Source organism: Odontesthes bonariensis, chromosome 6, assembly GCF_027942865.1.
Source record: "Odontesthes bonariensis isolate fOdoBon6 chromosome 6, fOdoBon6.hap1, whole genome shotgun sequence".
In the NCBI taxonomy this organism is placed as follows: Eukaryota; Metazoa; Chordata; class Actinopteri; order Atheriniformes; family Atherinopsidae; genus Odontesthes; species Odontesthes bonariensis.
The window spans coordinates 33,532,446-33,553,592 of NC_134511.1; the positions used below are offsets into that span (position 1 = coordinate 33,532,446).

A 21,147-nucleotide genomic window follows, 5' to 3' on the forward strand; every position below is an offset into this window, starting at 1 on the left:
AAATTCTGCCCCCAACTCATCCATGTACAAAAGAAAATGGTGGTGACATGTAGTCTCCCCAGCCTTCGTCGTGTCTGCGGCGTTTTGACAGTAAAAGAAAAAGGAGATACACCTTCTGGACATTGTACCTGTCTTGGAAAGTGAGGATTTTTGGCAAAGAGCTGTCAGGACATGAAACAGTTAAATTATCATGAGACCGAGGACAGGAGGCGGAAGAGGCGTGTTTTCACTATCTCTCACCACCACACACTCAAGTTACCACCGAATGGCGAAAGTATACAAAGGACTACTGACAACGGGAGAAGGAAACAAAGTGGGAAAAGGAAAGAAAAAGCCCACGCTCGAACAATAATCCAGGCAGCTGCTCATCCGTTGCTTTCGGACGCGGCCGACTGCTGGAGGGAAACTTCTCAAGTTTAAAGACGGAAACAGCAGCGATCAGAAGTTGGGACCTTTGTACGGCTGCAAACTCCAACAGATGTAACCTACATTAAAGCAAGCACCTCCGTTTGATGAGACTGAAGACACCCAAATTTCACCTCAGAGGATTTTGGTGAGGTTTTTTTTTTCTTTAATTGATTTTTCTTAGGTTTTTATGCCGACTGCAGCCCAAAGAGCCCCGTTGTTGAAAGCGGAATTACACGAATCGCATTTGGTTGGTAATTTTGCTCGGACTTGCTGGTGGGAACATAAAGCAGCGGTGTTGCTTTGTGCTTTGAGCTTTGAGCTATGAGCTGTGTGTGTTTCAGTGTTTGCCGCTGCAGGGATGGGCAACAGCAACAGCGACAGGTCCAGCGGGGAGAGGTCGTACAGAGATGGACAGCAAGGAGGGAAAGAGGCTCGTCCCAACATCATGCTGGACAGCTCGGAGGATGCAGACCTGTTCCAGAGAGACGATCCAAAGGTAGCACATGTTTTTATCACGACTAATGTCATAGAGCTGTGGAGTTGATTTTCTGACAGACCCCACCGACCAGAGAATGATGCTCACGAATTGTGTTTGTTTAATTCAAAGATGGATGAAGCTAAGTCACCGTGAACAAAACATTCTGAGAGAAGAAGCTCACTTTGATGTGCAGTAAAACCTTTAAACCTTTTGTTAAATTGCTAATCTGGGCTGATTGTAGTTTCTAAATTTGAACAGTCCTGGTTACATCTGATCAGGAGCCCTTTCCTAACCCTAACAATTAGGACCATGGTTTCCACAGATTGATTTAAATGACACCATAATATGGTTCTTAAAACTTTCATATTTGACATTGCTTGACAAGATGCTGTCTAACGATCAGTTTAGCTCTTTAAGGTTATGCCGATCGAAGACCAGTTTCTTTGTCTTTCTCAGTACCTCATACGAAGTGGACAAGCAATAACACTGATCAAAATGTTAGCATTTAAGTCCCACACATACCTCTCAGCGGGCTGTTCAGACAGGAAGGGATGCTGCGCTGCTCTCATTAACATGACATCTAAGATTGATATCATCCTTCCCAGACTCCGCAGGAAATGCAGGAATTTCTGGCGTGGCAGCAGGACCTGGACTGCGACAGCAAAAGTCCAACGCAGGCCAGGCCGACTGTGTTCAGATGGTCAGGGTCTGCCAAGGAGGTCTTTGTGTCTGGCTCTTTCAACAACTGGGCCACCAAGATCCCACTCAACAGAAGGTAGTTTGACTTCAGTGAAAGCAGCCTGATAAGATCTCTGGTGTCTGAACTGCATCTTTGAACTAAACATGACACAATGTTGTTTGCCAAACTCAGTCAGAAAAACTTTGCGGCTGTTGTGGACCTGCCGGAGGGGGAGCACCAGTACAAATTTTGCATAGATGGTCAGTGGACTTTGGATCCGACCGGGGTGAGTGAATGCTTCAAGTTACAAAAGTGGTCCACATTTACAAAAAGTATCACGAAGGTTCGCTTGTGTCTCCAATGGTCAGAACTCTCAAGCTTCTATAACAAAGTTCGGCTTGTGTTCTGTCATAGGCTGTGACTACAACTAAAACTGGAACAGTCAACAATGTCATACAGGTGAAAAGAACTGACTTTGAAGTCTTTGATGCCCTCAGGATTGACTCACAGGATTCGGCAGACATGTTTGGTAATGGCACCTACATAGCTGAAACACACTCAGCTCGTCCACATGTTAGTAAAAAGCACTGCAAACCACTTGAACCAGTTTAAGTTAATATGGTCCAGTAAAACCACGCCTTTGAATAAAGGACTTTTCACTCAGATTGCATTAATCAGTTAGATGTGCAGATGTCTGACAAGGCTGGTGTTAAACGGTGTCATGTGATCATTCTTTCCAAGACTTGTCCAGTTCCCCGCCCGGCCCCTATCAACAGGATGCATATGTAATCAAGCCCGAAGACAAGATCAAACACCCTCCTATCTTACCTCCTCACCTGCTCCAAGTGCTGCTCAACAAGGACACAGGTGTCTCTGTATGTCCTGACTTGACATCATTTCACATACTTGTCTTAATGATGCACCTCACGAAATAAGCCAGTTACTACAGCCCTTAATTGAATAAAATTCATCCTACTTTTGCATCTCCCATCAGTGCGACCCGACGCTGCTGCCAGAGCCCAACCATGTTATGCTCAACCACCTGTATGCCCTCTCCATCAAGGTAACAGACTAAGAAACATCCCTGTGTTTTCATACTTAAGGGTAAACTCTACGATTACCCTTCCAGTTATTAAATAAAGAGAATCTTTGCACGACATGGATCTTGACAAAACCAAAAGGCTTTTTAAAACTGTATATTCAGACGAAACGAATGCATGCATCATAAATATGTTCTAAAAACACATATAGATACTATGTCCTGTTTCTCATGAAATGCTGGAACAAAAAACGTGTACATTCTCTCTCGTGTCGTTGTGAACTGCAGTGTCAAGCTATGTCTTGCATTTGAATTGTTAAAAACTGTCAATGCTGCAGCTAATCCTTTTATTGCAAACAATCGTAAAGCTTACGTAATCATCATTTGTGTCTAAATGCTCTTCTTGGGACTGTGTGACTTTTAGGATGGGGTGATGGTTCTCAGCGCAACACACAGATACAAGAAGAAGTATGTGACCACTCTTCTGTACAAGCCTATATAAACAGAAGCACAATCCGGCATCTGATTTTGGATTTATAACGATGTGTTGCTGTACACAGCTGCTCTTTGTATTATTTTTGTTGAAACTTCTCTGAGATCTATTCCTTCGATCAGTTTAAAACATTTTTCAGAGATGTTTTTGTGAGGTTTTTTTTGTTTGTTTTGTTTTCTACCAGTTTGATCATGTTAAGCATATTTTAGTCAATCTTTCTTCACACTGTTTGTCCCTTTGTCAATAAATCAATCACGATGGTCAGACTGGATCACAATCTCATTCCAACACAGGATTGACCCACTAAGACTTGTTGGAGGATGTTGATTCAGCCTGGTCGCATAGAAATCCCTGAAATGAGCATGACTTCTTATCATTGCATTATGTGGTGGAGATGTATAATTAATGAAATGGAGCATAATTCCACTCAGGAAGTAAATGTTATCTTGGTTTAGTCTTGCTTTGGTGTTAATGGGCAACCGTCCCCTCCTGTCCTTAAGAGTCGGCCTTATTGAGTCTTCATACCTCATTAATTGAGCAAGATTATTTTTCAGCATTAAAGGGAGCATTGCGTTGCCTTTTTTTTTTTTTTTTTTTGGCTTCTTGACTTTGCGTTGGCATTGTTTCTGTGGTGCTGACCAAACACAAGATGCATAAGGAGAAACCTTTAACTTTTAACCCCTGTTGTGTTCAGTCAAAGCCGCAACCTCAAGTTGTTTCTTCAGGTATTTAGGTGGTCTGCAATTCTAAGATACCATCGGAAAATGTTTTAGAATACGGCCTTAACAGCTTCCACCGAAGCTTTCCACTCATGCAATAGAGACACAGAGACACAAAGACACTGACATGGTGAAATTCACCTGGAAGACCTTGCTTCACACACTTTTTACTTTCCTGTTTTATTTAGATCTGATAGATTTGTATATTTCTTTGATTCTTTCTCATCAGATTAAAAAAAATAATAATAAATCAGAAAGACATTCCAACTTGGAATAGAACTTTTTTTTTTTAATGTACGACTCAGTTGGCACAGTGGACTTTGGAATCCAGGTTCTTGTTTTCAGGGTTGTATTCGGACTGAGCAAAGCAGTGAGCCGCCACGCGATCGCATTCGCACACAGCAGCCTGGCATGGATCGTTGGTCGCTGCAGACACAGAGCAGATTCAGCAAATGAACAGAAAGCAGCTAAGCGATAACAAAGCATGATAAACGTGAAACGCATAGAAAGAGGAGAAAGAGTCTGGTTACATAAAATGCCAGTGTAAGAGTGTATTGTGTGTGCTGTGCAGTAGCTATATATAGCTGTTTAAACACAGCTATTGTGTATGCAGTACTCACTCAGGTCTACGGATACAGGCAAGTCTAATGTGTTCTGTTTACAGTAAAATTGCATAGAATCATTGTGCTATTTCACCAGAAAAAACTGTATTTTGGACAAATTAACAGACTTTTCCGTGCTTCTTTTATATCAATAATGCTATTAAACAGACGTCCTCTTTGACATCCGTTGCTACATTTTAGGTTTGAATCAATTCTTTAAACCCAGAACATGAGTTTGGAATTAAAAAAAATTTTTTTTTTAAAAAAGTGCTTGAAAAGTGCACATTTTACATCTGAGTTTGTGGAAGCATCCCTCCCAGTTGGAGTCTTACCTGAGCAGGTCACCCGTTGATTTGAGCAGGTGTGATCGTAATCAATAACATAGGGAAGGTCAGAAATACCCGTGCATTCAGGCATTTTTCTGCTTTGTTCATAGCACTTGTCATGGACTATACAGCACCTTGGAGTACAGCAGGAAGAGAAGCATGTTTTAAGAGTTGCAGTTTCCCATGTTTAAAATGATGCCAAATGGGCGGCTTCCTACCTGTCCACATCATCCACAGGAGTTCCATTGCCCCCAAAGCCGCACCAGCAGCCGTATTCGTTGTATGCTAAAGGATTAACGCCAGGCTGGGCACAACTGATCATATTCGCAAACTGCCACAAGGCTTTGGACAGATGTGCTCCACTCGCCACACAAGCTGAAAAAGATATGTGAGCCAAACACATGACAAATGTTATGAATTCTTCAGGAAAAAATAAAGACAACTGCAAAATGTTTTTGCAGCCTTACTGGTGAGAAGCAGCAGCAGCAGAGAAGCTCTCACATTCATGGCTGCAATACAAAGGACCGGGAGATTTGTGGCAGTCTGCTCTTATAGTGCGAGAGGGGAGCGAAAACACAGATAAGAAGAAAACAAGGGGGCTGGAGTTTTATACAACACGAGTCAAGTATCGGTAGGGAGGTTTCTAACTACATTTACTAACTAATCTACCTGTATATAGATTAATGATACTTGATCTTTTTTCAGTATTTTCATGTTAATGCAGTTACTAATTTTGTATCAAATGTATATAAGAAAACCAGGAAACTCTTAACTGTCTTCAGAAAACTTAAAGAATAAGCACTAATCTCCACTTGCTGTAGCTGTTTGTTTCATGTGTCAGGCCCCTGACTCTTAAGAGGCAGTGCAAAAGTAGTGGGGTTGTATACATACCCTGCTAATTTATTTTTTTTTCTTTTTCAGAGACATTTAAAAATCCAAAGATAATTCATGACATAATTGCCTTTTTCACTCTGACCACTCTTAAGTGGCTCAGGTTTAATTTTTAAACTTGCATTGAAAATAACTTCCAATGCACGGCTGTACAAATAGCTTGCATTTGTTCAAGTTCCCATTGCTTTCCACTGCTGGTTATCTACAGGTTATCTACAGCAGGTGAACATTAAACACACACATGTATACATATGTATCTATAGAAATGTGTGTATATGTGTATGTATGGTACAATTTGTCAAGGCAATGAACCAAAAATGTTTGTTAAAGGAAGTTGTGCTTACGTGTCTATGATTATGATGAGATATCAGTACCATACTGAACATGTGTAACTTCCAGATGCATAATAGAGAGAGATAGTTGGTCAGAAAAAGCAAACTCAAGCTCAGCTGTATATTTCACATTGTAGTGTCACACATGAGACCAACATTGACTCATTCACCGCCCAATGTTTTAATCAGCCTCCAGGCTTGTGTACTCAACTGTCTCTGCAATAACCACTCTCATCAAATTGAATATGAATAGTATTGAGAGTGATGCAGATCAGGTTGATATACGGTTGAAATTAAGTGGCTTTGTGCGATGCACTTCAAGGTTTCAGAACATTGATTATCTTTATCTGAAATGTTTTCGTTGTGTCTTATAGTGCGGATCCAAATCACAATTTAAAAGTCATTGTGTGACTTACTTCTAGTGGTACTGCTGGATAAACTATCAACTTAGAAAGTATAATTTGTCTAGAAACCTACAATCAATGTAAAGTTTTATTTGTGATGTTTTAGAGCATTGTGTTATAATTGGCTTTGTTCTTAGACATAATGTATTCATATTCTGTATGTTTCTAAATAACCTATGTTCCTATCTTGTACTTGTCCACTCTGCTCATACTCATACTACGCAATGTATGTCCTTTAATGGTCCAAGACTTTAAGATAGCATAACTACACTATAACTAGTATTTATCATGTTTAGAATACAGCAGTTCTGCCACAAACATGTTTTGATTTGTATTAGAGGTTTTCCAGTTATATAACCAGCTGGACCAGTTGGTCCAACGGTGCCATTGTTGGCAACATCGATGTAATGTAACAGTAGATTTCACCATATTAGAGAGAAAGAATTAGGATCAGAGCTTTATTTGATACTCAGATACAATTCAGACTTATTGACAGTTTCCACAGCTACATGAAACTGTACAGACACAGCCAAGAGTTTGGGATGTGTCCAGGTATAGAAGTCATCATTCCAGAGTTCAGAAATGAAATAAGGATAACAATAAACAAAGATTTATGAGTTTACACAGCAGAAATGATTGCATTGTTATTAGGATTACAATGTACGGATGTCACAACACCTTTGAGAACATTTATCTGTTCAGACTGATCAGTCTTCTGTACAGTCACTCATATAGCTCACCAGATGTTTGAATAGACATCCAACAAATACTGTGTAGAATTTAAATGGTGGGTTTAGCAGTTATTCTTTCATGAGGATAAGCTTGTATTGGAATAAAAGGGCAGATAACAGAGTCAAGGAATCCTCAAAGCGTCATAACAGTGAATTAACAGCCACACTATAATAACCGAAGTGAGGAGTAGCATTTTCAAGTGAATGGAAAAGCTTAAACTCATCGACATATTGTGAAAAAGTTCAGGAATCTTATGTTATTGGACCATGTTTTGTTCTTCTTGTCTTGATCCACACTTCTTACCACTTGGTGGTGGTAAAGCACCATAGCAACATTGTTTGCCAGCTGGCAATAAACACCAGAAGAATGGACAAATAATTCTCCCTTTCCCTTGTCATTTTCATACGTCTGTGTTGCAAAGTTATAGACTGACACATGTTTTATTGCCATTTTACAATGCATTTTTATTTTTTTTACTTCATTTATTTAACTATTGTTCCTGCAATGTGTGTTGTGTTTGACCACCTATCTATTTCCTCAAGCCTGTTTATTTCCTTGTTTTCTTTTTACATTCCTGTATGGATTTTTGCTTCATAATGCAAATAAGGAGGGCTGTCTTTTAATAAAAGTAGGAGGCCTGTCAGCTAAACCTGAAGAAGGAAGTACATGAATTTGAACAACGGAAAGACAAGAAATACTGATGCCGTCCGTGGTTGTTTTCGAAGCAGTATATTTTTTTTTTCACTCACTGCTGAAATGACCTGTTCTGTGATGTAAATTAGGAGACTGAAGCATTCTTCACTGGAACTATGCTGGGTAATATACTTTTATCTGTGTGTGAAAATGATCAAATAAAGCAGGCTACACACTAACAACATGTTTGTTTTGTTTTGTTATGTTTTATACTGTTTGATCATGAGGATGGACACAAGGAGATTGGATGGATCTTCTCATGAGATGAGAAAAACCACAAAACTAATAAAAATAGTTCAAACTGACTCCGGTGAATAGATAAAAGAATAAATGAAAATAAATCAATCAAATGATAAACAAAACCAGTACAAGTGTGTATGATGCGCAGCTTTTACTGGCAAATATGAAGTTGTAGACAAATTGGAAATGAGTCGTAGTCAGGCTTGCAAAGGGTTATTTACCTCTGTTGCTGCTGCAGTTCACCCTGATTACTTTTGTAGTACTTTGCCCAGATATTTGCCATTGCCAATTTTTTCTTCCTTTCTTTCCCTTATTTCAACAAAACTCGTGCTTCAGTGTCCATCTTGTGTTTCTCCCCAGGGGAGAAACTAAGCCCTCATGCAGGGTAGAGTAATGAATTCTGTCACAGTTAATAATGGATTATATTTGACATTGACTTTTTAAAGTAAAACTATTCTGTTGAGCAGCATTAAAATGAGATGATATGAGATGTTATATCACTGATCTGGCAGCAGATTTCTATTTTGATCCTTTCGAATACTTTTTTAAAGCCAAAGGTATTTCATAACACATTTCTCCTCTTTTCACTCTTGCCAGTCTGAACTGCCTCAGCTTTGAATTTTGCAAACTTAAATTCGAATTAGCTTTCAAGATGGCAGCCGTGCAAACAACTGTCTGGGTATAGATTGTTTTTTCAGTGAGACCATCCTTTCAAGTCACTTCATTTCCTGCAGTTGTTATTGTATATCCTTTGTAGTAATTCATAAATGGCTGCATAAAAAGTATAATTGACGACTATTTATGTAGTTGTTTATAAGTAATTGTCCACAAGAATTTGAGGGAGAGAAGAGTTCCAGCTAAAGAAGATTCCAACAGCGTGATGCTTTTGGTGACGATGTCAACAATTCTTTTTCAAAAGTTCATGTGGGAGTGTGAGAGAAGAGGCAAGTTTGCTGAAGCAGTTTGTAATGAAGGAAATGTCCAGATTCCCAGTGAAAGTGATAGTGCCTTTTTCTGTCCACGGTAGAAAGGAGAAATACTTTGCGTGCCATAAACTACTGTAATGTTGCTTGAGCAGCATGCTTGGGATAATTATCATTATTCACAATGAAGCTCAGTCCAGGTATCAAATCTCTGAGAGACAAAAACACATTTTCTGTAAGACCAGTTTCTCGGTTTAACACTTAATGACAGGCTGTCCTTTTGAAACTAAATTTTCATTGCTTTCCAGTTAGAAAAGGAAAACATGCTCATTCTTCACCCACATGCAATTCAATAGGTTAAAAGGTTAAATTGCACTTTCTTGTTTGGCTGGAAAAGCAAGGTGTGGTCATTAAGTGTGCCTCATGGTTGCAAGGGCCAATCTCAAGCTCAACAGCTCCATGAGACTGAATTGTTTTGTAAATGATGAATTAAACAAAATGTATTTTGTGAGGGAACAAATAAGTTTAAAAAAAAGCATTTGTCATCAATCAATCAATCAATCAATCAATCAATCAATCAATCAATCAATCAATCAATCAATCACAGGTTAGTTTGGCCTTTATTGGCCACTGATCTTTCTGTTATATCCCCCAGATGAGGTTTTATTCCACAGAAAGGACATCCGTTTGCACGCTGGTCATTTCTGAAAGAGATGGTCAATCCTGCCTACTGGTGGAGTGCTGACAACAATGCAGCTGTTCTGATCACTGTTCTGATCCTGCAGCATAAGACGTACCAGTGAACAGGATTCAAGAAAATGAATCGGTGCATCTTAACACACACACAAAAATAACAATGAACCAAACTGGTTTTCCATCAGAGTATTATTTAATATACGGCTCTATTTATCTTTAACTGCAAAAAGGGAGATATGTTTTATGGTCTCATCTCTGCTGGTCATCTACTCATCACTTCCAGTTTTTAGTAACTTAGCTGGTTTTGGTCAAAGGTACTTTTGATCCCTGTATGTGTGACACTCTTTGGCAGAGGTCCAGGTATTTGTCTACCAAGATGAAAGCTTCAGGATTTTCATAAACCACAGTGACAGTTTGAGTGACAGTGAGTTTGTTTCGTCTTCCATTTTTCACACAGAGGGTACCAACTTTACTCAGAATTGTTCAAAACTGATCTGTTTAATCTGTTTGTTGCCCGTTGACCCACTCCTCTGTAGTTGATATGCGCATTATGACAGTGCATTGTTATCCGTCCACAGTAGATGGCAAATACTTTGACCTGGTAGAAACTTCCTCAATGTTGCTTTAGCAGTATGCTTGGGGTCATTTTCATTTTGAACAATTAATCTCAGTCCTAGTATCATTTCTATGATTTTCCTCAATAATTTGCCTGATTTACCATCCAACACCTCTATCATGAAGGAAATGGCAACCTGCCCAGTGACCACCGCTAGTAAACTCAGGAACACAGGGACAGTCAGGGAAATCTCCCCAGGAACACTAAAGAGAGCATCTTTATTGACGTTAGTTAAAGTGGAACATGTACCATTATTTTCATAGTTACTATTTTCTTGTCCTAAAAAAGCCTCACAGACATACTGTACATGAGAGTTTCATCACTTACAGGTGATCTTCAGGAACACATTTTCCATCATTTTGCATTTTATTGATCTTAGATATCAGGTCTGGTACACTGGTGAAGGATAATCACCTCAGGGAGGTCTGCCGTCTCTCAAGCCTTTGCCTCACAGATGTACCTGTACAACAGGCTGCAGTCTGCATCGTTCCACCTCTTGCGTTTGCGTCTTTCAGCCTTGTGAAGCTGGCCGCAGTCCTCTCCATTCTCCCTGAAGTCCCAGTCGTCAGGCTGACCTGCATCCCAGAAACTGACCACAAAGAGAAACAGAAAATATTAGGTTATACATATTGATAAATTCAATTCTAACAAGTTCATTGAGTTTTTTTTCGTCATTATTCTTTTGTCTCTCTTTATGCCTGCACATTTCTCTTACGTTGGTGTTGAACTGAAGTCTGTTCCATCCACCCAGCTCCACTGTCCCTCGTGCTGTCGCTCCACAAGTCCAATCCAGTAATCATAACTGATATCAACTATTCTTGAAATGTAGTCCTAGCATTTAAAAAAATATAGTGACGTGCTATTTTCAAATCTTTGACATTTTAGATTAGTCTTTTTTAATGCTTTGCCACAGCCACGCAGTAGCGGATCTTTTAAAGAACTAAAGTATAGCAAATGGACCTCACCAGTTCCTCCCCATTGTTCAGAACCACCAGGTGTCCTCTCTGGGATTTGCACTGCTCCTCTGCTTTGGACCAGGTAACGGTGTTGGTGGAGAGCAGGTAGCAGCTTCTCTGGAAACTCACCCAACCTTCCCTACATGTTCCTGTTTTGATGAAGATTAAGAAAAGGTCAACAGACTGACAGGGAGAAAAACTCAGAAGGCTCTTTCTTTTTTCATATAATATTCAGTTTTTACCTCTAACTGGGGTGAGTTCTTGCAAACTGACATCTTGCACTGGTTTGGTACCTTAAGGTTGCAAAGCTAAATAAATACACTGAATTTGTATGAAGGAAATAAAGTTGGCTGCATCAATATATTTGGATTAGAAAAGGCTTTTTATTTAAAACCTGAATTAGACATTGAAGTGGATCCACGACGGCTGATAGTCCCAATTTGAAGTTTGACTTCACTGATTTCCTTGCTCATCTGAGAGACTGTGAGATAAGAATGTTGTAATACAGTCAGGTCATTAGCATTTGATAATAAGCCAGCTTCACTTTGTTGTAATATCCTTAAAGTCATACATTTTATCCCTGTTACCATCAGCAGAATCAACAGCAGCAGCACCAGGACACTGTAAAGGATATAAATCACTATCCTCCTCATACCTGAAAACATTGATAGGCATTGTAACATTGTTTATGGGTATAGCTGTAAATGTTGAGTCAAAATCAAATGAAAAGTAGGTTTTACCTGTTTGTGTGGTGTTGTTGTACTCTCTGCTCACAGTGGTGCTGTCAGCCGATCCAAAGTGGTGATATTGAGAGTCCATTACTGAAAGAGGCCACTAGAAATATATATTCTTGGCTTTTTAATTAAAAAACAATATACTATCCTTTGTAAGCTTTTCTTTGAAAATCAAAGATTTCAGTCCAGAGACAAATTCAAAGTGCAGTAGCAGACATATAAGAGGTCAACCAAATCTCTTGTTTGTTTTTAGTCCACATATGTTAACTATTAACGGCTCAATAAATACTCTTCTGCGATTTTAACCCTCATCCTTCCAGCGTGCTGAGTTTAATAGACAAGGAATGCTAACGTGGGCCGCCAGGGACCCTAAGGATAAAAATGCTGTTAGAAACAACCATCAACGTGGCATTGGGTCAAGAAGTAGAGCAACCATTCACCAGTTAACCAGATCCCTTACCTCCATAAACTGAACAGTTTGAGATTGTGCCACATAAATGCACTCCAGTCCATTAATCCTTGCAAACTTGTATTTCTTAGTTATTCTCAAAACATTGATGGTTATGTGATGATCATCTGAAAACATAAACAGAATTACTTCAGAAGAATTAGTTATTTTGCATTAAATTTCTGTTTTCTGTCTCTCCTCACAAGGACATCTTTATATCACACTTCTTTTAATTTGGTAGGAAACTGTCGTCAGTTCCCTCCACCCGGAGCTTCAGCGTATCTTGGGTTGTCGCTTCACAAAACTAATTCAGTGAATATATCTGATTTATAGTTATACTTTAACAAAATTTTAACCTGTGTTAAGGAAATTTAGCTGATAAAATATGCAGGTTAACTATCTGCTATAAATGTTGTTTTTTTGTTTTTGTAAAATAAGATGTAATGAAACAGTTATCAAAAGTTCGCCAGGACACCTTTAGTTATTGGACATTAATAAAATAAAAGTTTCGTGATGTCTCCTCCCTGCGAGCCTGAGTTGGATTAAGCGGGTATAGAAAATGGAAATGGGAAGTGGGAAATGGATGGATGTTGTCTCCTTCCTTTGCAAAGAGGTCACAGTTGTTATCGATTTCAACTAACCTTGACATGTAAGAGTTTATGGGGTATGTGTTGCGGGTTTGTTTTCTTATGTTTCCTTCATTGATACTACAAGTAGAGGCAAATTTGGAAGCAAGAATTCGAGTTATTTAATTTTCTCAGGGAAAATGGGCAAAATGAGAAATAAAGAATAATCAATGTGGGATTAGATTTGGTATATTGAAAAAACAAGTCTGCATATATTTAACTGTGAGTTTCCTGATCAAGTTTGCTTTTCATTAATAAAAAACAGTAATCTTATCGCTACTTGTCATTTACCGTTGCAGTTTATTATGTCGTTTATTGTAGTTCCCAGTATTACCGCTTAGTGGCGCAGTAGAGCCAGTCGGCCTCCACGTGACGTCTCGGTACAAATCATTTCCGGTCTACAGTCCATCAAAAAGGCAAAATGGCGGTCTTTGGACGCTTCTCACAGGCTTTGCTGAGGTCTTCTTTGACCCAAACTCGGCGTCAGCTTTCTGCTGCTGCTGCCGAGCACGGCGAGCAGTCAGGTAACTGTTAAACCTCCCAGTGTTTCGTGGGTTATGGTTAAATTAATTCACTTTTAAAACAAGTTGTGATATTTTGAATGTGACCTTGCTGCTGAGCTAGCGTTAGCATCTTTAGCTTGACATCCTTTATCTGACAGTCGTAGACGCAATTACCCAACCCTAAGACAAGATTTTTGAATAACAAATTAACCGAACCAAACTCAAACTCCGTCACCCTCAAAGCCTTGACTTTTGTAAGTTTTAGCTTTTTTGTGTTGATGGACACAGCTTGTCTGTGGAGCACCGTTGCGTACTAAACATCTTGCAACAACAAAAGTAGATGAATCTTGGCAACTATATGTCTGATATCAAGTGTTATCAAGCAAGATCAGGACAGGGAACCAACAAAAATTAAAGTGAAGAGGTCAGGTATGTGGTAGGAGGAAGAGGGCAAACGATCGAGTAGAAAGATAAAGTAACAAGCAAGAAAATGGATAGAAACAAGCCATTTGGCCATCACAGTACCACTGTTTAGGTTTTCTATCCATGTCTAACGGCATTTTAAAGAGAACATAAACATAAATGCACTCAGTGGTTCAGAAAAGTGTTATGTTTAAAGGTTAAGCTTCAAATATACAACGAGAGAGCACATATTTCAAAATCTGATCAAATATCGTTATGTAAAATGCACGTAGTTGAATTCTGCCATACAAAAAGTGATGCACAGTCTAGTTGTGCTGTCTCAGCAGAGGCCTTGTTTGTTTAATCTGCCCTCTAGCTGGTGTCATGTTCATATTAAGGATGTCGTAACAACGAGGGGTGAAAGAAAAGCAGAGGAACTGGACCTATAAGATGTTATCTGTGGTTAGTAGGAGTAATAGTCTACATAGATAAAATATGGTGTTGACTCCGGGGGGTTTGAATCCCTGACTCAAAGTGTGATTTTTAAAATAAACTGCTGGAGCTTTTAGGAAAACATGGCATAGATGAAATAGGACTTTTATTTATTTTTTTTATTATTGTGATGGGAAATTACAGGTGTTGGATTTACAAAAGATAATTTTCTAGCTCTTGTTTTATGTGTGCTGGTGTACCTTTATGATCTTGGCACACATTTCCTTGCTCAAGTATCTCATCTGATATTTAAAGATACCTTCATCAGTAGATCTTGATTAATTAGAATTTTCTTCTGTCTAAAGAAGCTATTTTCAGTCATGTGATTGGTTAATAGATATTGTCTTTCTTTCAGCTAAAACATGGAAGATCCTCACCTTTGTGGTTGCCCTGCCTGGTGTTGCGGTGTGCATGCTGAACATGTATTTGAAAGAGCAGCATCATGAACATGAGCAGCCAGAGTTTGTCCCGTACTCCCACCTTCGCATTCGCTCCAAGGTCTTAAAACTTGATTATAAATGAGTTTACTCGATCATCTCAACATCTTTTTATCATATTTGTCCCAATGCTGCTTTCTCATTTTCTTTTTGTCCTCTCAGCGTTTCCCCTGGGGAGATGGCAGCAAAACTCTCTTCCACAACGCACATGTGAATGCCCTTCCTGATGGATACGAGGGACATGACGAGTAAACCCTCAGACCTCATAACTCACTCAAGTCTTCTGTCAGCCTGTTACTGGACCACACTCCTATTCACAGTTTACACTCTCTGGTTTTATGGAGTTTACTTCTGTGCTCTCAACATTGGGCACCTGAAACAACAATTCAATTGCTTTGGACCATTAAACAAAATGTCTGCTTAAACTAAACTAAATTAACAAAAATAAACTATTATGACATCTTAGTGTGTTTCATTGGGATCATTTGCTGTTGTGATTAACATTTCTCATTTCCACTTATTATTTTAAGGGAAAGGCCTTTTTCCAGAGAGACTTTTTGGCACGTCACTGGGAAAAGCAGATTTTTATACTATTAGATTAAAAGGAATTAAATTACGTTAATCTCTTTAAGACTGAGAGTGATTCAACTTGCTTTCTTTTGGCTGTAATCTTCTCCTTAGGCTAAAAATGCACATGATTACCACAGTTAAGAATCTGCATAGAGGCATTTAGCTTCATGCAAAATGAATCCTCAGAGGACAAACTTAATTTAAAAGGTTTACTCAAAACTATTTATGTGCTTGAGTAAACACAGCAGTAAAAAAAAATCTGGCCTGCTCCATAGACTGATTACCTGATCACCGTTGGCTGTGATGTCAATGCTAATAAAGGAGTTTTACAACTTTTTTACAAAGTTTTTAAACATGTCAGTTCCTACTTATTATGGCTCTTACAGTTGGTGTGAACATGCATTTAAAAAAAAAAAAAAAGCATTATGAATGTTTTTCTTGCAGTGTGTTGTGTAACTTGGGCAGTACAACTTGAGCATGTTTACAAGAGTAGTGTTACTGATGGGTTAACAGATTTTTTTTACTGTCAGATATATAGTTAATACAGTGTCATTTCATGCAGGCAGCTAGTTCATTTTTGAGTAAATCCTAAATTGTCTGAACTCCTGTAATGTAATGAGCTTCATAATTTGTTTCAAGTAGTCAGAAATCAGAAGTTTAGTTCTCCACATAGCTGTGCTTCACATAATGCAGGGATGTCCAAAGTCGGTCCTCGAGGGCCGCTATCCTGCAGGTTTTAGATGTTGCTCTGCTTCAACACACCTGATTCAGATTAAACGGATCTCTTCAACACATTGTTAAGTTCTGCACAAGCCTTAATGAGGTCTTGATCTACATCAGGTGTGTTGAAGTAGGGCCACATCTAAAACCTGCAGGACAGCGGCCCTCAAGGACCGACTTTGGACATCCCTGACATAATGGAACAAATTATCCAGGGTAATTTTACATACCTATGTGCAGGGCCTTAAAATCCTGCACATAAGTATGTAATTCTCTACTCAGATTGCTTTGACCATTAAACTACACACTAGCTCTGTGCTGAAAAAGGTTATTAATTGAGAAGAGATTAGTAACCACAAAAAGCACAGGTTCATTAGTGGGGTGGGTAAAACAGTTTTCTGATCATTATACAAGAAGAACCTTTTATTCAGATGTTAAAAATGATATTAAACCTGGCTTTGCTCCTGGAGTGTGGTGATGCTGTAAAACACTTTAACCGAAGCAGCTGAATCCAATCATGTAAATGTTTGAGCTTTTATTTCAGCTGTGACATGTTCGTTAAAAATCTCATGAAAATGCCTTTTTAAATTTTTTTTAAATCAATGAGCCATATCCATTAAAGTCCTGAAAAAGCCATCTGTAGTACGTGTGGCCACAGGTTACACATTGCAGAAACTGTATCCTGGTAATGGAGAAGAACAACTGGCAGGTCTCTTTGTATCAGGACACCACAGGCTTTACTCCACAGGATGGAAACTTCAGGTAACCGAGGCAACGGCGCACGCTATACAAAACGTGTTTAGTAGCACTTATGAAACATAGCACCCCCTTTTGAACTCATTTTGTACTTTTTGAATCGCTGAACTGCGTGCATGTATGCCTTTTAAAGAATAATAGCACATGAAGCTGGTAACAAGCTGTTATGACGTGACGCTTTGCTACATGTGACTCGTTCTTTGTTACAGACTCCGCCTCTTTCCCGTGAACGCGCCTTAAGCCGAATTAGAAAATCCTGGGTTAACAAAGCTTGTCGATATTCCGTCTAATGACGCCGTTTATCTCTCCCGGGTTTCCATTTCTTGGGAGATTATTGATAACGTGACACGTGCTGGATTTAACTGACGCATCGATTGAGCCGGGTTTTATTCTGTGCCACGGCGTAAGGGTTACGATTTGATTACTAAATCTAGCATTGAAACATCTAGGATAACTGCGCGCACTCGCTCCGCCACAAAGGGGAGAGCAGTCGCACGCCGAAACCCGGATCACAATGATGAACCCAGACAGAGGTGAGGAGACCTCATTCAACAGCTCATAAACATACAAAAAACAACAAATATGATTAATGTTTATGACTCTCACAAATGTACACTCACATTTGTTGTGTCCATAGATTTCCAGATTATGAGGAAACAGGAGAGGGCCCATTTTTTCAGCCCTAAAGAGCTGGAACTCATTCTGAAGTTGTACGAAGAGGAGCGAGAGATCCTCACATCTAAATCCAACACCACCAGTGCCTCTAAATTGAGAGAAGAAGCCTGGCAGAGGATTGCTGATAAAATAAATGTGTAAGAACGCTTGCATGTATATTATTGTTGTGTGTCTGTGTTTGTCTTGTTGATACAGTTTGAACACACAATGATGATCTATTATAAGTTGTTTTTCATGTTCACAGGGTGTCAGACAGTGGCTACAAAAGGTCATGGCAGCAAGTAAAAGTCAAGCACAAGAACATAGTCCAAACAGGTACTCTTGAATAGCAAGTAACATTTTCATTTATTTTATTTGACATGATTTTCCCCGCTGTAACATCTAAGAAAGATTTTTACCACTCAAATCTGTCCCTCCACAGCAAAACGAAAAAGAGCCGAAGTCATGAGAAATGAGGGCGTGTCGGACACTCCGTCTCTGACCTCTGCTGAGGACGATGTGCTGCATCAAAAAGACGACACGCTCAGAGTAGAGGTCCTGCCTGGAGGGGCCTGTATTGCCCCCATAACCGGATCTGATAGCTCTTTTATGAGTGGTAAGGACTCTTCAACCTTCATAATAGCTGATTTGAAATTTCCCAAAACTGAATTTAACGTTGTCCCCTCCTGTAAAGTGTCGGGCCATCCAGTCCTCCTCCTGCCTGTAACAAAGACAGAGCCAGAGAGCTTGAGCGGTGATGAAACAGACATCAGTGACACTCATTTTGAAGGGGTATGCACCTTTAAATCTGTCTCTTCTTAAGCATTTGTCCTTGATGACATAATACCGTTTTCTGTTTTCTTGTTTTGGTAGGATGTTCACAGAAGCAGTTCACAAGACGTGGGCAACTCAGCAGAGGCTACAACTGGTGGCCGGAGTGCAGAGGTGAGGACCAAGAGACGGCAATGTAATTGTAATGGCCAAGAATAAGAAGAATAAAAGTGCGTGTTATTTTTCTCCACAGAAGCAGACAGAAGATCTGAGGGCCCTCTACTGCTGTTACCTCAAAAAGGAGATGGAGAACCGGAACCAAGAGATGGCATACAGAGAACTTAAAATGAGGAAGCTGGAAAAAGAAATACTATTACTTGACAAGCAGCTAATGTGACAGTGAAATTGAAAATATTTTTATCTTCCCATTATGATAAATATGAAATAATATGCCGGTCAGACAGCAGTCAAGAAATCTTCCATTCATTAGTTGCATAAATTGATGCGTTTGAGTAGCGTGTGTTGGCTGCAGTTAACGTCTCATACAGTTCTACCATTAGTTTGGTTAAGTTGAATGAAAATGTATCAGACCTTTAATACATGCAGCCATCAAGTGAGCAGCAGTGAGGCGTTCAGCGTGTAGTGGCTGAGGAGTCAGCGATCACACGGGGCTTTGACACACGTTTGGCTTGTGTTGGCTATCTATTCTACCACAATGAATAAACGAAACAACCGGAAGGATGCTTGAGAGCACGTCCTTCACCATAGTAAGTGTCCTATTTGGTCATTTTAAAGAAAGTGATGTGGGTCAGCACTTAAAAGCTTCACATCTCCACTGAATTTAATTTGACTGCAGGTTTTTTTGGCGGGGGTCTCTTTTGCAGATTGTGACAGTGATGAAATACCTCTGTGTCAATTTATTTCAGAACAAACATTGAACCAACATTGATCATTTGTAGGAGCTGTATTTTCTATTTGAATGCATTTCTTAGAGACAGTAATCTGATAGAGAATCCAGATTATTTCATTTGATTGCAGTTTGCTGTTCTGTACCTGTGCCACTTCAACTCCTTCTTTATTTCAGAGACTTTCCACTGATTCTCATTTTTAACAAGGTGTTAAAACGTTGGTTAAAAATGCTGGTCAGTTGGTTGGAGGTCAGGTTATGTTTGAGGCCTGATCACTTGTCAGGACATTTTTTTAGTTGTCTTGTCCTATGATCTGGACAAAGTGTGTTTACTTCATTTCACTCTGCTGAAACATTTGTAATAATGTGAAAAATGACGGGTAATATCAGGTCAAATTTGATTACCAGTATGTGCTACTTTATTCTTTGCATTAGAAATGACTTTATTTGCACATTTATGTTGCAGAAGTCTAACTGCCTCAAGAAAGTGTGTTTTGTTAATATGTAAATGTGTCGATTTTTATTTTTGAACATAATGGCCTGCTCCACACGCCGATCTGCTTTGCTTTTGTTATTTTGCCTGCAAAGAGTGGGACATAGATAGTCTGGTTTTAAAGCTTTTTCTTTCCCTTCACCTAAATCAATTTTTTTGTGGATTAATCAGAACCAATCGTGTTGTAAGTCCAATTTGTTTTATTTTTCCAATTCATTTTCTCATATTTATGTTTTATATTTATGTTTTATATTATATTTATGGTTTTTTTTGTATTTACAGCCCAGGCTACAACACAGAAAAGTTCATTTTAAAATCACTCGATTGGAAAAACAATAGAAATATTAATTTAGTTCAGTTGCTGGTTTGTGGAAATCGTGATGTCTGCTACAGTCCCTGAACGCATCATATTAGTCTTTCCAACCTTTTAAAAAATGTCTATCGTTGCTTTATGTCAATCTTTTATTTTGGTTTAATTAAATAAGCCAATCAACCAGTTTTTAGGGATTATTGTAGACAGACAGCTGTTCTAAAATCACAAATCCCACAGTGCACTGTACGCCTCTCCGCGAGCCCTCAGCCCATGTGCACAGAGCGCTCTGCGTTTATGCTCAGAATTGTGAGTGGAACTGGATCAATGCTGATCGAATAGACCTGTAGATTAAAAGCCAGATTTCTAAATATGAGCTTCATGTCCGCAGATTTCCTCTCCAAGCCGCTGGGTCTAGTTTTGGCCGCGTGTTATAGAAGCCATTGGTCTGTGCGCGTCCACGGTCCCTTTATGGAGCTGCGTTTAATCGATCACCGAAAAAAGGATGAGCGTGGTTTTAAACAAGTGATTCTGCGTTGACGTCAGGACGGAAAAAAAGTAGCTTTCACACTAGTTGGTTATTCTATAACTTACCAAGAGCTCAAATCATTCAGTGTGCACGCACCACTTCCTGGATATGTTTCTGCTTGGGAAATTGAAAATTTTAGTCAGGTCACAGTAATCAACCACGAAATAATTTAGCGAATGTTTGACCCGTACTTATCAGCGTGCAATTCTATTTTGTATAAGCTTCACCTTTTAAAAAATAATTGCAGCTTTTCCCATGAGTGGACCTGGTATGGTATATGAAACTTTCCAAGAGGACCCCCCTCAGTTTACTTCTTTCGTATTATGGCCTTCATGGTCAAAACGATATCGTGATTACCCTCAGAGAAAACTTGAAAAAGTGATTTACTTCTCTGTGTCTGAGATGAATACTGTCAGTGACATAATTTATTCTGGGGCCCTCTAAAGGAAATTACCAACTTGTGCACACATTGCTGATCCTACTGTCCGACCATGGCTCAATTTGTTTTCAATATGAAAGACTATAGATTACATAGTCAGCATATGTACAATACTTATTGTACATATGC

At 39.2% G+C, this 21,147-nt stretch overlaps 5 protein-coding genes across 5 annotated transcripts; 3 read left to right on the forward strand and 2 right to left on the reverse strand.

Annotated features, from left to right (window-relative positions):
* Positions 1-224: 224 nt before the first annotated feature.
* Positions 225-7,978, forward strand: prkab1b (protein kinase, AMP-activated, beta 1 non-catalytic subunit, b). Its single transcript, XM_075468421.1, has 8 exons — positions 225-553; positions 750-904; positions 1,492-1,661; positions 1,758-1,851; positions 1,980-2,094; positions 2,307-2,440; positions 2,560-2,628; positions 3,029-7,978. Exons 2-8 carry the CDS (start codon positions 767-769, stop codon positions 3,104-3,106), a joined length of 798 nt encoding a protein of 265 aa, XP_075324536.1. The 5' UTR covers positions 225-553; positions 750-766; the 3' UTR covers positions 3,107-7,978.
* On the reverse strand, positions 4,083-5,339 carry pla2g1b (phospholipase A2, group IB (pancreas)). Its single transcript, XM_075468422.1, has 3 exons — positions 4,963-5,339; positions 4,751-4,878; positions 4,083-4,242 (listed from the first exon to the last, which is right to left on the reverse strand). Exons 1-3 carry the CDS (start codon positions 5,145-5,147, stop codon positions 4,118-4,120), a joined length of 438 nt encoding a protein of 145 aa, XP_075324537.1. The 5' UTR covers positions 5,148-5,339; the 3' UTR covers positions 4,083-4,117.
* A 2,728-nt stretch (positions 7,979-10,706) lies between the features above and the next one.
* LOC142383042 (C-type lectin domain family 10 member A-like) lies at positions 10,707-12,046 on the reverse strand. The gene is made up of 6 exons (XM_075469159.1): positions 11,968-12,046; positions 11,799-11,882; positions 11,622-11,708; positions 11,237-11,376; positions 10,987-11,102; positions 10,707-10,860 (listed from the first exon to the last, which is right to left on the reverse strand). The coding sequence occupies exons 1-6, from the start codon at positions 12,044-12,046 to the stop codon at positions 10,707-10,709; spliced, it is 660 nt and encodes a 219-aa protein (XP_075325274.1).
* Positions 12,047-13,423: 1,377 nt separating this feature from the next.
* cox6a1 (cytochrome c oxidase subunit 6A1) lies at positions 13,424-15,334 on the forward strand. Its single transcript, XM_075469091.1, has 3 exons — positions 13,424-13,559; positions 14,788-14,930; positions 15,032-15,334. Exons 1-3 carry the CDS (start codon positions 13,457-13,459, stop codon positions 15,119-15,121), a joined length of 336 nt encoding a protein of 111 aa, XP_075325206.1. The 5' UTR covers positions 13,424-13,456; the 3' UTR covers positions 15,122-15,334.
* A 1,811-nt stretch (positions 15,335-17,145) lies between these two features.
* On the forward strand, positions 17,146-21,076 carry LOC142382498 (uncharacterized). The gene is made up of 7 exons (XM_075468425.1): positions 17,146-17,448; positions 17,553-17,727; positions 17,835-17,905; positions 18,012-18,185; positions 18,264-18,361; positions 18,443-18,514; positions 18,594-21,076. The coding sequence occupies exons 1-7, from the start codon at positions 17,430-17,432 to the stop codon at positions 18,735-18,737; spliced, it is 753 nt and encodes a 250-aa protein (XP_075324540.1). The 5' UTR covers positions 17,146-17,429; the 3' UTR covers positions 18,738-21,076.
* Positions 21,077-21,147: the final 71 nt, after the last annotated feature.

Excerpts from the sequence above, each read along its gene's own strand:
- cox6a1 (XM_075469091.1), top strand. The coding sequence starts at position 13,457 with ATGGCGGTCTTTGGACGCTTCTCACAGGCTTTGCTGAGGTCTTCTTTG. Across the intron at positions 13,560-14,787 it reads CGAGCACGGCGAGCAGTCAG|CTAAAACATGGAAGATCCTC; the intron begins GTAACTGTTAAA and ends TCTTTCTTTCAG. Across the intron at positions 14,931-15,031 it reads ACCTTCGCATTCGCTCCAAG|CGTTTCCCCTGGGGAGATGG; the intron begins GTCTTAAAACTT and ends TTGTCCTCTCAG.
- prkab1b (XM_075468421.1), top strand. The coding sequence starts at position 767 with ATGGGCAACAGCAACAGCGACAGGTCCAGCGGGGAGAGGTCGTACAGA. Across the intron at positions 905-1,491 it reads TCCAGAGAGACGATCCAAAG|ACTCCGCAGGAAATGCAGGA; the intron begins GTAGCACATGTT and ends CATCCTTCCCAG. Across the intron at positions 1,852-1,979 it reads GGACTTTGGATCCGACCGGG|GCTGTGACTACAACTAAAAC; the intron begins GTGAGTGAATGC and ends GTTCTGTCATAG.
- LOC142383042 (XM_075469159.1), bottom strand. The coding sequence starts at position 12,046 with ATGGACTCTCAATATCACCACTTTGGATCGGCTGACAGCACCACTGTG. Across the intron at positions 11,709-11,798 it reads GATGGTAACAGGGATAAAAT|TCTCTCAGATGAGCAAGGAA; the intron begins GTATGACTTTAA and ends CTTATCTCACAG. Across the intron at positions 11,103-11,236 it reads TGAACAATGGGGAGGAACTG|GACTACATTTCAAGAATAGT; the intron begins GTGAGGTCCATT and ends TTTAAATGCTAG.
- pla2g1b (XM_075468422.1), bottom strand. The coding sequence starts at position 5,147 with ATGTGTTTGGCTCACATATCTTTTTCAGCTTGTGTGGCGAGTGGAGCA. Across the intron at positions 4,879-4,962 it reads CCTGTGGATGATGTGGACAG|GTGCTGTATAGTCCATGACA; the intron begins GTAGGAAGCCGC and ends CTGTACTCCAAG. Across the intron at positions 4,243-4,750 it reads TCAACGGGTGACCTGCTCAG|CGACCAACGATCCATGCCAG; the intron begins GTAAGACTCCAA and ends CTGTGTCTGCAG.
- LOC142382498 (XM_075468425.1), top strand. Across the intron at positions 17,906-18,011 it reads CAAGAACATAGTCCAAACAG|CAAAACGAAAAAGAGCCGAA; the intron begins GTACTCTTGAAT and ends GTCCCTCCACAG. Across the intron at positions 18,362-18,442 it reads GTGACACTCATTTTGAAGGG|GATGTTCACAGAAGCAGTTC; the intron begins GTATGCACCTTT and ends TTGTTTTGGTAG.